The 13,786-nt window shown below is 41.0% G+C and overlaps 1 protein-coding gene across 3 annotated transcripts in view; it reads left to right on the top strand.

Annotated features, from left to right (window-relative positions):
• Positions 1–1,992: 1,992 nt before the first annotated feature.
• LOC141101491 (limbic system-associated membrane protein-like) overlaps positions 1,993–13,786 on the top strand; it is a 118,664-nt gene continuing 106,870 nt past the window's right edge. The window contains exons 1-2 of one of the 3 annotated variants that reach the window (XM_073590616.1): positions 1,993–2,225; positions 7,484–7,583. In XM_073590616.1, coding sequence (XP_073446717.1) covers positions 7,517–7,583 — 67 coding nt within the window. In that variant the 5' untranslated portion in view covers positions 1,993–2,225; positions 7,484–7,516. Of the gene's footprint in view, positions 2,226–7,316; positions 7,584–13,786 lie in introns of those variants that run through there. The other 2 variants (XM_073590618.1, XM_073590617.1) reach the window with 2 other exon arrangements.

Raw genomic sequence — 13,786 nt, 5'->3', positions numbered from 1 at the left:
ATATGGTTTGGTTGTCTTCAAAGAATATTCCTATGAAGGTTGCGTCTCCAAAATTCAAGCCAAGATTCATTGGACCTTATAAGATTTTGGAAATCCTTAATCCCGTTTCTTTCCGTTTGGCTCTTCCAGTTACGTTTAAGATTCATAACGTGTTCCATAAATCCTTGTTGAAGAGGTTTGTAGAGCCAGTATTTCCCATGGCGGCACATCCTGACCCTGTATTGGTTAAAGGCAATTTGGAGTATGAGGTAGAGAAAATATTGGATTCTCGTTTGGCTAGACGGAGACTCCAGTACTTGGTCAAATGGAAGGGATATGGCCAGGAGGATAATTCTTGGGTCTCTACTTCTGACATTCATGCCAAAAGATTGGTTCGTGCTTTTCAATGGGGCCATCCTGACCGGCCTGGTGGCGTGGATGAGGGTTCGGTGACCCCTCCTCAAGGGGGGTACTGTTGTGAATTCTCTCTCTGTCTTCCCTCTGGTGATTACTGAAGGTAGTGGAGCTGGTCAGATTGACAGAGGGGTTGTGAGTTCTCTTTCTAAGCTCCCTCTGGTGGTTACTGGAGGTAGTGGAGCTGATGCAATTGACAGAGGCTTGCCACCTGATAATGAGGAAGCGATTGGAGATCTGGGGTTTCAGATTGGGATTTATGACAGCCGACTCCCTCTATCCCTGCTGGTGATTTTCTTCCTGTGCCTCCTGAGGTCTGATGTCTCCTGCTCTGTCCCTGCATGTTCAGCTAAGTGGTTCATTTGCTACTCTGTTTGCATTTGATCTGGTTTTGTCTATCTCGTCTTTGTGCGGGTCAGCCAGCTCCGGCTGGGGCTGTGCTGAATCACCGCCCATATGTTACTGCTTGTGCCAGTTTGTTTTGTCCCCTGTTATATTGGTCTCTTTTTGCTTTGCTTTCAGAATATACCAGAGTGCTGATATAGTGGAGGCGAAGTCGTGCAACTTCAGTGTTTTTTGTGCATCAGACGTGTTGGACTTTTGCAGGGTTTTTTGCGTGATTGCAGACAGTGTCTTTCCTTTCCTGTCCTGTCTAGACAGTTTGGGCCCCATCGTTTGCTCAGTCTATTTTTCTGCCTGCGTTTGTGTTTTCATCTTGTCTCACCAACAATATATGTTTGGGGGCTATCTATTCCTTTGGGGTCTGCTCCGGGGCAGTTTAGATTTCCCCTTTCTTGCTTTAGGCTTAGTTAGCTCCGGCTGTGCCGAGGCATCTAGGATCATCGTAGGTACGCTCCACGGCTACTGCTAGCTGTGTGCACAGGATCAGGGGTCTGCAATCCGCTTAGTTACCAACCTCTCTGGTTTTCTGTGGCTTAGCCTGGGCCTGCTATCCTCCTCGGTGACCCATTCATAACAAATCAGTCAGTTAGAAACAGTAACCCAGTGAGAGATTAAAAGGTTTTAGGTTACTTATTGTCTCCTGTGAGATTTTAGTATAATTTGTCCACATTTTATTAATTTCCCATATCTTACTTACTCTCCATGGCTGTCCAGAGAAAGTCATCATTCAGTTATCCAACGAGGTCAAATATTCTGTGCTGATGAATTACATAATATATATTTATGGTGGCCGAAGCTCAGGATACAAATCCTGTTTCCTTTCATAAAATCATAGAGCTAAGTGATTACATTCTGGCTTCCAACAGCCACCACTAGGAGGAGCTCACTACATACAGACTTTTACAGCTCCAGTCTGCATTAAGCTCCCAAGCACCCTCTAGTGGCAACAGAAGTGAACAATTAAATAATGGATTATTGAGTTTCCGATGACTTTCCCTCCACTTTATAGACACCTGGGTTCAGCAGAATTGTGGTTTATAATGAGAAAATATCACTATAATGTGAAGATAAACAGAGGAAGATATGCAGGGAGAAGTAGCTATAAGTAACGGTTTCCTGTTTTCTGCTTATCTGCTGATCAGCAGTTTCATATGAAAGAGTCTGAAACTTTTAATAAAAGGCGAAAAGTCTCTGTTCGAAGCCTCCAGTGCAAAGACGGCTGATACGACTCAATGAGCTGAGAAACACAGAATGATAACGCCGGAGACTAAAAGAGGCTCATAGGGAGTACAGAAATATTCAAGGAAACTTCGCAGGGAACTTGGGATGCTGGGAAAAATCTAAACATCTGCCAAATATTCCCAGCCCCTCCGGACGGGATTTCATAAGAAAAGGAAACTACGGCATGTAGAGTCTTATCCGGGAACAAGGTAAATAATTCCTGTCTTACAGCTTTATACCCAAACTTCCAGCACCCATTATCAAAGCACAATTATATATGGCATGTACTATACTGTATACATCTGATATCCTAATCCACCAAACTGTATCTCCCACAACACCTCCTCCTCACCGCCCTGATTCTTATATCCCGAGACATGCTCAGCTATATCCTTGTAACAGTCTTCTAACTATATCTCCCCTATTACCCCATATATCCTCCCTATATCTCCTCCTATTACCCCATATATCCTCCCTATATCTCCTGCTATTACTCCATATATCCTCCCTGTATCTCCCCGTATTACTCCACATATCCTCCCTATATCTCCTCCTATTACTCCATATATCCTCCCTATATATCCCCTTATTACTCCATATATCCTCCCTATATCTCCTCCTATTACTCCATATATCCTCCCTATATCTCCTCCTATTACTCCATATATCCTCCCTATATCTCCTCCAATTACCCCATATATCCTCCCTATATCTCCTCCTATTACCCCATATATTCTCCCTATATCTCCTCCTTTACTCCATATATCCTCCTATATATCCTCCAATTACCCCATATATCCTCCCTATATCTCCTCCTATTACCCCATATATTCTCCCTATATCTCCTCCTATTACTCCATATATCCTCCCTATATCTCCTCCTATTACTCCATATATCCTCCCTATATCTCCTCCTATTACCCAATATATCCTCTCTATTTCTCCTCCTATTACTCCATATATCCTCCCTATATCTCCTCTTATTACTCCACATATACTCCCTATATATCCACCTATTACCCCATATATCCTCCCTATATCTCCTCCTATTACTCCATATATCCTTCCTATATCTCCTCCTATTACTCCATATATCCTCCCTATATCTCCTCCTATTACCCCATATATCCTCTCTATATCTCCTCCTATTACTCCATATATCCTCCCTATATCTCCTCCTATTACTCCTTATATCCTCCTTATATCTCCTCCTATTACTCAATATATCCTCCCTATATCTCCCCTTATTACTCCATATATTCTCCTGATATCTCCTCCCATTACTCCATATATCCTCCCTATATCTCCTCCTATTACTCCATATATCCTCCCTATATCTCCTCCTATTACCCCATATATCCTCTCTATATCTCCTCCTATTACTCCATATATCCTCCCTATATCTCCTCCTATTACCCCATATATCCTCCCTATATCTCCTCCTATTACCCCATATATGCTCTCTATATCTCCCCCTATTACTCCTTATATCCTCCCTATATCTCCTCCTATTACTCCATATATCCTCCTTATTTCTCCTCCCATTACTCCATATATCCTTCCTATATCTCCCCCTATTACTCTATATATCCTCCCGTTATCTCTTCCTATTACTCCATAATCCTCCCTATAACTCCTCCTATTACTCCATATATCCTCCCTATATCTCCTCCTATTACTCCATATATCCTCCCTATATCTCCTCCTATTACTCCATATATCCTCCCTATATCTCCTCCTATTACTCCATATATCTTCCCTATATCTCCCCCTATTACTCATATATCTGCCTATATCTCCTCCTATTACCCCATATATCCTCCCTATATCTCCTCCTATTACCCCATATATCCTCCCTATATCTCCTCCTATTATTCCACATATACTCCCTATATATCCCCCTATTACCCCACATATCCTCCCTATATCTCCTCCTATTACTCCATATATCCTCCCTATATCTCCTCCCATTACTCCATATATCCTCCTTATATCTCCTCCTATTACTCCATATATTCTCCCTATATCTCCTCCTATTACCCCATACATCCTCCCTATGTCTCCGCCTATTACCCTATTATGAATGAGTCACCGGAGGAGGAAAAAACAAAAATGCAAGCTAAGTCCAGAAAACCGGAGAGGTTGGTAGCTAGCGCATTGCAGACCCCTGATCCTATTCACAACAACTAACAGTAGCCGTGGAGCGTTCCTACGGTGATCCTAGATGCCTCTTCACAGCCGGAGAACTAAATAAGCCTAAAGAAAGAAAGGGGATATCTAAACTGCCCCAGAGCAGACCCCAAAGCAATAGACAGCCCCCAACATGTATTGTCGGTGAAAACAGATGAAAACACAAACACAGACAGAAAGACAGGCAGAGCAAACGATGGAGCCCAACTAGATAGGAAAGGACAGAAAAGATGCTGGCTGCAATCCGCAAAAACCCTACCAATAATGTCCCAACACGTCTGATAGGAAAAACGGCCCTGAAGTCACTAGACTTCAAAATCCCTATATCAGCACTCCGATATATTCTGAAGACAGAGCAAAAGAGATTTAACTGATCATTGACAAAAATGGAAATTCAGCAGAGCCCCAGCCGGGGCTGGCAGAACACAAAACTAAGCAAATCAGACAAAATCTCATGGAACAATAACAAAGCAAAACTTAGCTTTAGAAGACAGGAACTGAACTGGAGGCCAGAGCTCAGAGCAGAGAAATCACCAGCAACCCTACAGGGCGTCGGCTGCCTTATATCCACTCAGAGATTCCAGATGTCCAATTGCAATCCACCTGGTCAGGTGACAGGTTTCTCCCATCCAAATCAGCTTCACCACCTCCTTTCACCAGCAGAGGGAGTTCATCGGACATCAAAGGTGAACGAGAAAATGAGCTCACAACATTACCCCATATATCCTCCCTATAACTCCTCCTATTACCCCATATATCCTTCCTATATCTCCTCCTATTACTCCATATATCCTCCCTATATCTCCCCCTATTACCCCATATATTCTCCTATATCTCTTCCTATTACTCCATACATCCTACCTATATCTCCTCCTATTACTCCATTTATCCTCCCTATATCTCCTCCTACTACCCCATACATCCTCCCTATATCTCCCCCTATTACCCCATATATCCTCCCTATATCTCCTCCTATTACCCCATATATCCTCCCTATATCTCCTCCTATTACTCCATATATCCTCCCTATATCTCCCCCTATTATCCCATATATTCTTCCTATATCTCCTCCTATTACTCCATACATCCTACCTATATCTCCTCCTGTTACTCCATATATCCTCCCTATATCTCCTCCTATTACTCCATATATCCTCTCTATATCTCCTCCTATTACTCCATATATCCTCCCTATATCTCCCCCTATTACCCCATATATTCTCCCTATATCTCCTCCTATTACACCATATATCCTACCTATATCTCCTCCTATTACTCCATAAATCCTCCCTATATCTCCTCCTATTACCCCATACATCCTCCCTATATCTCCTCCTATTACCCCATACATCCTCCCTATATCTCCTCCTATTACTTCATATATCCTCCCTATATCTCCTCCTCTTGCCCCATATATCCTCCCTGTATCACATCCTTTTATATATATATGCGCCCTCATCATCTTTGCAATACAATACAGAAAACAATAATTTGGTCGAGTTATGTGACAGGGCTTTTGCCTGCTGTGCTATCACGCACTACCACTGTCCCACTTAAGCCCCAAAATAATGGAAAGTCACACTTGACAATTACAGGGTGAAATAAATCCTTGATCACTTTCAATTCATGGGAAAATGACCACCGTCAGTGCTTATGTTGACTTTGTCCATGGGATAGCTTTTGGCATGTCCAACCTTACTCCCACCTCATTCCCAGGGACTAGAGCATGCAGAAGTACCTGGGTCCCCGAACTCCCTTCACAGTCCTTCACAGTCAGCTGGCATGTCTCAGACTCCTTGTCTGGATGAGGGACATCACTGCGAGCTGGGTTTGCAAAGTTGGGTCAGCACTGGCCAATGCTTCATTCATAGATCATAGGAGAATGGGCAGCTATATGGCCATGGGTAATAAACCTCCAACAGATAACGCCACAAAACTGGTTCCTTAGAAATGGCTCAGATGCCTTCTGGGTCTTTGGGTGCCCCACAAGTGAAGATTTAGACCCTTTCTGCTCGGTGTCCCAGTAAGGTGACCTTAAACTCTTTTGACTGTTCAGAGAATTCTCCACCTCCAGTTATCTTTCCACCAGGCTCACAAAGTCATCTGCATTTTGGGCATCTCATTAGACATCCCAACATTGTTTTGGCCTAGGTAAAGTAGAGTAGAAAAACTGGTCCATCATCACTCTTTCCACCATCTGTGCCAGTATATAACCTCTCTCTATACCCTTCCATAGTGGAGGCAGCGCAATTTAACACCGGTTATTTCTCTAATGTGTCGGGGGAAAAAAAAGAAATAACTTTACATTTACTCTAAATGAGAAGAAACAGATCCTTTGTATCTCCATGACTACAGACTACAAACAAACCCTGTATGTAGTCTGAAGACGCAATCTTGTGATACTCCACTTCTTCTCACTAACCTACAGACTGTCAAAAGGCATCAAAGGCATTAGTCTCAGACCGACGTATGCACTGAAGCTGTATGTGTTATGAGTGGCGGAAGGCACTAAAAAAAATAAGTAATTAAAGTGCCTTCGCCACTCGGGGTCCACCGTACGGCAGATGGCAAAACCGCTGCTAAGGGAGGCAGTGCACTACAGCAGTAGTGTGCACAGGGTTCTGAATCACCCAAGTGCAAAAGAGGCAGTCTCTGTTATGGGACACAGAGCTGCACAGAAAAATAATAAAGAAAAGGTAACGCTGAGCCTGTTAAACGCACAGGGACACAGCGGCACGCGTACGGTAGCCGAGCACAGGAGTAGTTAAAGTGGCTCTACAACCAAACGGACTTACCGTGAATGAGCGTGTGCACGGCGTCGCAACTGCGAACGCCACAGAAGTCTGCAACCGCAATAACGCAAGCGCAAGATTATTTACAAAGCTGATGCATTTTTTCCTTTTAGATGCCTTTGATCAATTACAAAAATAATGGGTGTAAAAGTATGTACACCCGCTCTTTTTAAGGACTACCTCTTCTCTTTTCCATAGACTTCCTCAACCCATCACTCACTATATTCAGATAATATCTTTTAAGGTCTCTGGCTGTAAAATCTGCAAGGCTTTGTGTCGCGCCTCGCGTCTTCTGATACCGCCCACTTGCTTTTCTTTTGCACCATTTTACTCCTGTTCTGTTCAGCAATAAAACATTCTGAAAGTCTCAGGGACAAAAATTATCAGCGAATCTCACACCGGCCAACTTCCTTCCATCTATTGTTTTGACCAAGTTTGTTAGAAGGGAGAAAGCTAGAGAAATTCTTTCTTTCTAAACCCTTTAGCCGCACTGAGATACACCCTGTCACCGCTCTCCAATGAAGCCCCAGCTGCTGCTCTTCTTCTGCTGCTGCCTTTTGAGTTCCGTCACATTAATTACACACGGTAAGTTTACTCTTCTTTTTTACACCTTTATTTTGACTTTTGCTACTTTATTCTTCACATAGCAGCCATAGTTTCAATCGAGTTTTGTGGAAGTTCAGGAAACTAAGATTCGAGGCGTAGTTTGGCACGGTGCTCTTGGTAGAGCTGGTGGTTATCTATGAGGACGTTTTCGGCCCCACCAACAAAATTGCTTCGTCATAGATAGGAAAAGAAAAATTATCAGCTCTCCCGAGTGAAAACCTTGTCAAACAACTCTCCATATTTGAACTATTCTCTGGATATTATCATGATGTGATTTTTCTTTAATAAAGTTAGGCTTTAGCTCTGTTATATAAGTCTGATTTCCTCAAAATCTGCGGGGTAATGCCAGAAACGAAACTTGTGCTATTCTCATTCTATTTGTGGTCGTCTGCTCAGAGTCAAAAAGTCTATGATAGTTTTAATGAAGTTTTCTTAATTTATGGTGTGTCAATAGGATATGATGTATTGTATGTGGGGTACTCGGGTACAGCCACTTATTAAGAAAATGAACGACCAATGATCCGCATATCGGGGTGCCATAAAGAAAAGGGAAAGCCAATGTGGCTATGTATGGGACTCTTTGTTCAAGTCATCATACATTGGGTACAGGTGCGGGTATATGGAGGCGGCTCAGAAGATTATACTGCTCCATACAGCGGATATCTGCTGTGTTATACAGCCGGTAACTGCCTCTAACACCATCAATGGAAGCTCCACTTCACTGCTGCTGAAAAACATAAATGCCGCTGTCAATCTCTCCGTAACGAGACTATTCCGGCGCCCATCGCCACAGGCTGGGTTTATCATTTTTTTTCTTACGTATTGCCATACTGTAGGACTGGTTGACATAGAACAAGGTATCACAAGTTCAAGTCAAAAATGAAATAGAAAAGACAACAAAATATGTACAAAAGATAACAAAATATAAAAGACAACAAAATATATACAAAAGACAGCAAAATATAAAAGACAACAAAATATATTCCAAAAATAGCAATATATAAAAGACAACAAAAATCTACATAAAAAAATATAAAAAAGACTGAACCACCCTGCTTTAAAAAAAAAAAATCTATTTGGTATCACTGCTTCTGTAAAAGTTGGATCTATGGAAATATTAAATTACCGTAGTTAACCAATACTTGAAAAGAACAAAAATCAAAAAGGGAGAATTAACTTTTTTGATCACCGCACTTCATCTCAAAAATGCAATAAAGAAGCAATTAAAACATTGTAATGATGTCAATAAAAATGTTATCTCACTATACCTAAACTAACCCTCATTCAGATAACAGATCCAGTGGCGGGAAAATTAAAAAAAAATTGACAAACGTCAAAATATGTTTTTCACAGTGTACAGAATTTTTTAACCACTAAAATCTAAATAAAATTATAGAATTTTTGTATCGACAGCGCTGATCTGAAGAATCCTGTAGTCAGGCCATTTTTACATCATAATGAATGCCAGAAAAACAACTTCTACTTCCTCTTTACACGAACAAATGTGGTTGTTGTCAACATTTCGATGAAAAATTTTTTCCCGTTTTTCAGTAGATTATATGATAAAGTGAATGTGATGTCATTCATCATAACTGCAACTCATCCTGCAAAAAAAAAAAAAATCCTCCTATAGCTGAGTGGATGAAAAAGATACTACAGGTTATGCCTATTTGTAAAAGGCATACCAAAAAAGAATGGAGCCAAGAGCAAATCAATAAAAATATATGATTTTATTGTTATCCAAAAATTGATAAAACACAAATTTATGATGAATCAATTGCAGAGTAAAAAATAAGGGAATCAGCAACATCCAGTTACCACACACAGATTAGAAAAGGTAAAAGTGGTAATATGTAAACAAATGCATATAATAATTATAGCCCAATCAAATGCATAAAGGGATATAAACAGTGTTCAGTTTTTTCCTTTTTCCTTCAAAGAACATCATTTTTTGTCAATATTCATAGAAAGTGCAATAGTGCATAATAATGTGATCCAGAAAGGACCTACAAATGATTATTGATAACAAATCAATCTACAGATATATATTAGCAAAAAATAAGAAGGAAAGAGGGGGGTACAGAAACCGCAAAGAGGTATACAGTTGTGGCCAAAAGTATTGACACCCCTGCAATTCTGTCAGATAATACTCCGTTTCTTCCTGAAAATGATTGCAAACACAAATTCTTTGGTATTATCTTCATTTAATTTGTCTTAAATGAAAAAACACAAAAAGAATTGTCCTAAAGCCAAATTGGATATAATTCCGCACCAAACATAAAAAAGAGGGCGGACAAAAGTATTGGCACTGTTCGAAAAATCATGTAATGCTTCTCTAATTTGTGTAATTAACAGCACCTGTAACTTACCTGTGGCACCTAACAGGTGTTGGCAATAACTAAATCACACTTGCAGCCAGTTGACATGGATTAAGGTTGACTCAACCTCTGTCCTGTGTCCTTGTGTGTACCACATTGAGCATGGAGAAAAGAAAGAAGACCAAAGAACTGTCTGAGGACTTGAGAAACCAAATTGTGAGGAAGCATGAGCAATCTCAAGGCTTCAAATCCATCTCCAAAGACCTGAATGTTCCTGTGTCTACCGTGCACAGTGTCATCAAGAAGTTTAAAGCCCATGGCACTGTGGCTAACCTCCCTAGATGTGGACGGAAAAGAAAAATTGACAAGAGATTTCAACGCAAGACTGTGCGGATGTTGGACAAAGAACCTCGACTAACATCCAAACAAGTTCAAGCTGCCCTGCAGTCCGAGGGTACAACAGTGTCAACCCATACTATCTGTCGGCGTCTGAATGAAAAGGGACTGTATGGTAGGAGACCCAGAAAAGACCCCACTTCTTACCCCGAGACATAAAAAAGCCAGGCTGGAGTTTGCCAAAACTTACCTGAAAAAGCCTAAAACGTTTTGGAAGAATGTTCTCTGGTCAGATAAGACAAAAGTAGAGCTTTTTGGGAAAAGGCATCAACATAGAGTTTACAGGAGAAAAAAAGAGGCATTTAAAGAAAAGAACACGGTCCCTACAGTCAAACATGGTGGAGGTTCCCTGATGTTTTGGGGTTGCTTTGCTGCCTCTGGCACTGGACTGCTTGACCGTGTGGATGGAATTATGAAGTCTGAAGACTACCAACAAATTTTGCAGCATAATGTAGGGCCCAGTGTGAGAAATCTGGGTCTCCCTCAGAGGTCATGGGTCTTCCAGCAAGACAATGACCCAAAACACACTTCAAAAAGCACTAGAAAATGGTTTGAGAGAAAGCACTGGAGACTTCTAAGGTGGCCAGCAATGAGTCCAGACCTGAATCCCATAGAACACCTGTGGAGAGATCTAAACATGGCAGTTTGGAGAAGGCACCCTTCAAATATCAGGGACCTGGAGCAGTTTGCCAAATAAGAATGGTCTAAAATTCCAGCAGAGCATTGTAAGAAACTCATTGATGGTTACCAGAAGAGGTTGGTCGCAGTTATTTTGGCTAAAGGTTGTGCAACCAAGTATTAGGCTGAGGGTGCCAATACTTTTGTCTGGCCCTTTTTGGAGTTTTGTGTGAAATGATCAATGTTTTGCTTTTTGCTTCATTCTCTTTTGTGTTTTTTCATTTAAGACAAATTAAATGAAGATAATAATACCAAAGAATTTGTGTTTGCAATCATTTTCAGGAAGAGTATTTGAGTATTATCTGACAGAATTGCAGGGGTGTCAATACTTTTGGCCACAACTATATATATATATATATATATATCTAACTGACGGTATATCCTCTATGCAGGAAGACACGGTTCCTTCCCAGTGTTCATATAAAGTGCAGAAATGTGCAAAAAGTGCAATTTTTGGATAACAATAAAATCATATATTTTTATTGATTTGCTCTTGGCTCCATTCTTTTTTGGTATGCATATAATGCTCTAATGGATGAGTTGTAATATTAGTAGCCTCTTTTGGTAATACTATTGGGAAAAGGGTAGGACTAAAACTAAAGTGTAAAAAAAAAACCCACAATGGGTTAAAGGAGTCACAAAAACTGCCTTTCCATAAAACTGTTAGGCAGTGCCTCCTTCCCCCTGCATGTACCATTATTACATCAGTATCAATATATCATTTGCTTGCTGGCACAATCAGGATAGTTGATGGCGGTGCAGCCACATAGTGTGCATCCAACATCTTTAGAAGGCCAGGCACTTGGAGATTGTGACCCTCATAAATCTAAAAATACAGTCATAGTGGCTTGCAAATCACCCCTTGGAATTTTTCGTATTTTGCAAACTCACAACTTGGAATTTCCCTGTTTTGTTTTTTTTGTTTTTTTTGAGGGTTTGCATCAGTCCATGTAAATAACATGCCTACAACTGTGAACATTTTTTTTCTCTTTCTTTTATTGTGAAGCAAACAACAAAAAGGGCAAAATAACTGAAAACTTCAGTGTGTATAACTATTCACCTCCGTAAAGTCAGTACTTTCTGGAGCCTCTTTTTGTGGCAATAACAGATGCAAGTTGCTTTGGATACAAATTCTTTAACTACATCTTTTATATGGGGGGGAAAACCAGACCCAAGCTTAAATGATCTACTTTACAGAGACCTAAACAGATGGGCGGGGCGGCTCTGCCGGATTTCTATTTATATTATCTTGCCGGGCAGGTTAAAACCTTGAGTAAATGGATGCCTGATAGTCTACTGCCTAATTCCGAGAGTCACCTGGCCCACGCTGTGAGAATTGACTGCCCACTGGGTTTTTTGGAAATTAATAAACCTGGCATCCCCTGATTATTGCCTTTACTCCGATTGGTGAGGTCAGTTTGGAGACAGATTAAAAAGGTAATCCACTTTGGGGATATTGTAGCTGAAATGCCATTATGGAATAATGCTTGTTTCCCAGTGTTTCTGAACCACCCGTCCACTGACTTCTGGATTGCACATGGTGTTTCCTCAATCAGAGATTTATATGTAAATGGTGTCCTAATGTCCTTTGAATAAGTTCAATCTAAAAATGATATCCCAAAGTCCCAATTTTTCCGCTACCTTCAGCTTAGATCAGCTATTCAGTCACATTTACAATCTGTGGGCGGGATCCAGACTATCTCATCTTTCCCTTTAATAGGAATCCTTAAGTCGCAGGGGCCCCGGGGTCTCATTTCTGCTCTATACACTTATATGCTGTCTGTGGGAACCAGCCCTGCCCTGGTAGGAGTCAGAAGGAGGTGGTGGGGTCTTATTCCTGGTGCTCAGGACGAGGACAGGGAGGAGGTTCTTGAGTCTTCGATTGGGGTGTCTTCATTGGTCAATAATAAAATGATTCATAGAATCATAGAATCATAGAATCGTAGAGTTGGAAGGGACCTCCTGGGCCATCTGGTCCAACCCCCTGCTCAAAGCAGGATTCGCTAAATCATCCCAGTCAGATGTCTGTCCAGCCTCTGTTTGAAGACTTCCATTGAAGGAGAACTCACCACTTCTCGTGGCAGCCTGTTCCACTCATTGATCACTCTAACTGTCAAAAAGTTTTTTCTAATATCTAATCTGTGTCTCCTCCCATTCAGTTTCATCCCATTGCTTCTAGTCTTTCCTTGTGCAAATGAGAATAAAGTTGATCCTTCTACAATGTGACAGCCCTTGAGATATTTGTAGACAGCTATTAAGTCTCCTCTCAGTCTTCTCTTTTGCAAACTAAACATTCCCAAATCCTGCAACCTTTCCTCATAAGACAGAGTTTGCAGACCGGTCACCATTCTGGTCGCTCTTTTCTGAACTTGCTCCAGTTTGTTGATGTCTTTTTTAAAATGTGGTGCCCAAAACTGGACACAATATTCCAGATGAGGTCTGACCAAAGAGGAGTAGAGGGAAATAATGACTTCACGTGATCTAGACTGTATGCTTCTATTAATACATCCTAGAATTGCATTTGCCTTTTTTGCTGCTGCATCACACTGTTGACTCATATTCAGTCTGTGATCTATTAGTATACCCAAGTCTTTTTCACATGTGCTGTCACTTAGCCCTATTCCTCCCATTCTATATATGCTTTTTTCATTTTTATTGCCCAGATGTAGTACTTTGCATTTCTCCCTGTTAAAAACCATTCTGTTAGTTGCTGCCCACTTCTCCAGTTTATTTATATCTTTTTGAATCCTCTCTCTCTCTTCTCTAGTATTAGCTATCCCTCCTAGCTTT

The sequence above is a fragment of the Dendrobates tinctorius genome, unplaced genomic scaffold, assembly GCF_039654945.1.
Source record: "Dendrobates tinctorius isolate UK_male_01 unplaced genomic scaffold, ASM3965494v1 ptg000118l, whole genome shotgun sequence".
Lineage (NCBI taxonomy): Eukaryota > Metazoa > Chordata > Amphibia > Anura > Dendrobatidae > Dendrobates > Dendrobates tinctorius.
Note: the sequence above shows the minus strand (reverse complement) of the source record. Positions and strands in the feature narration are given on the sequence as shown.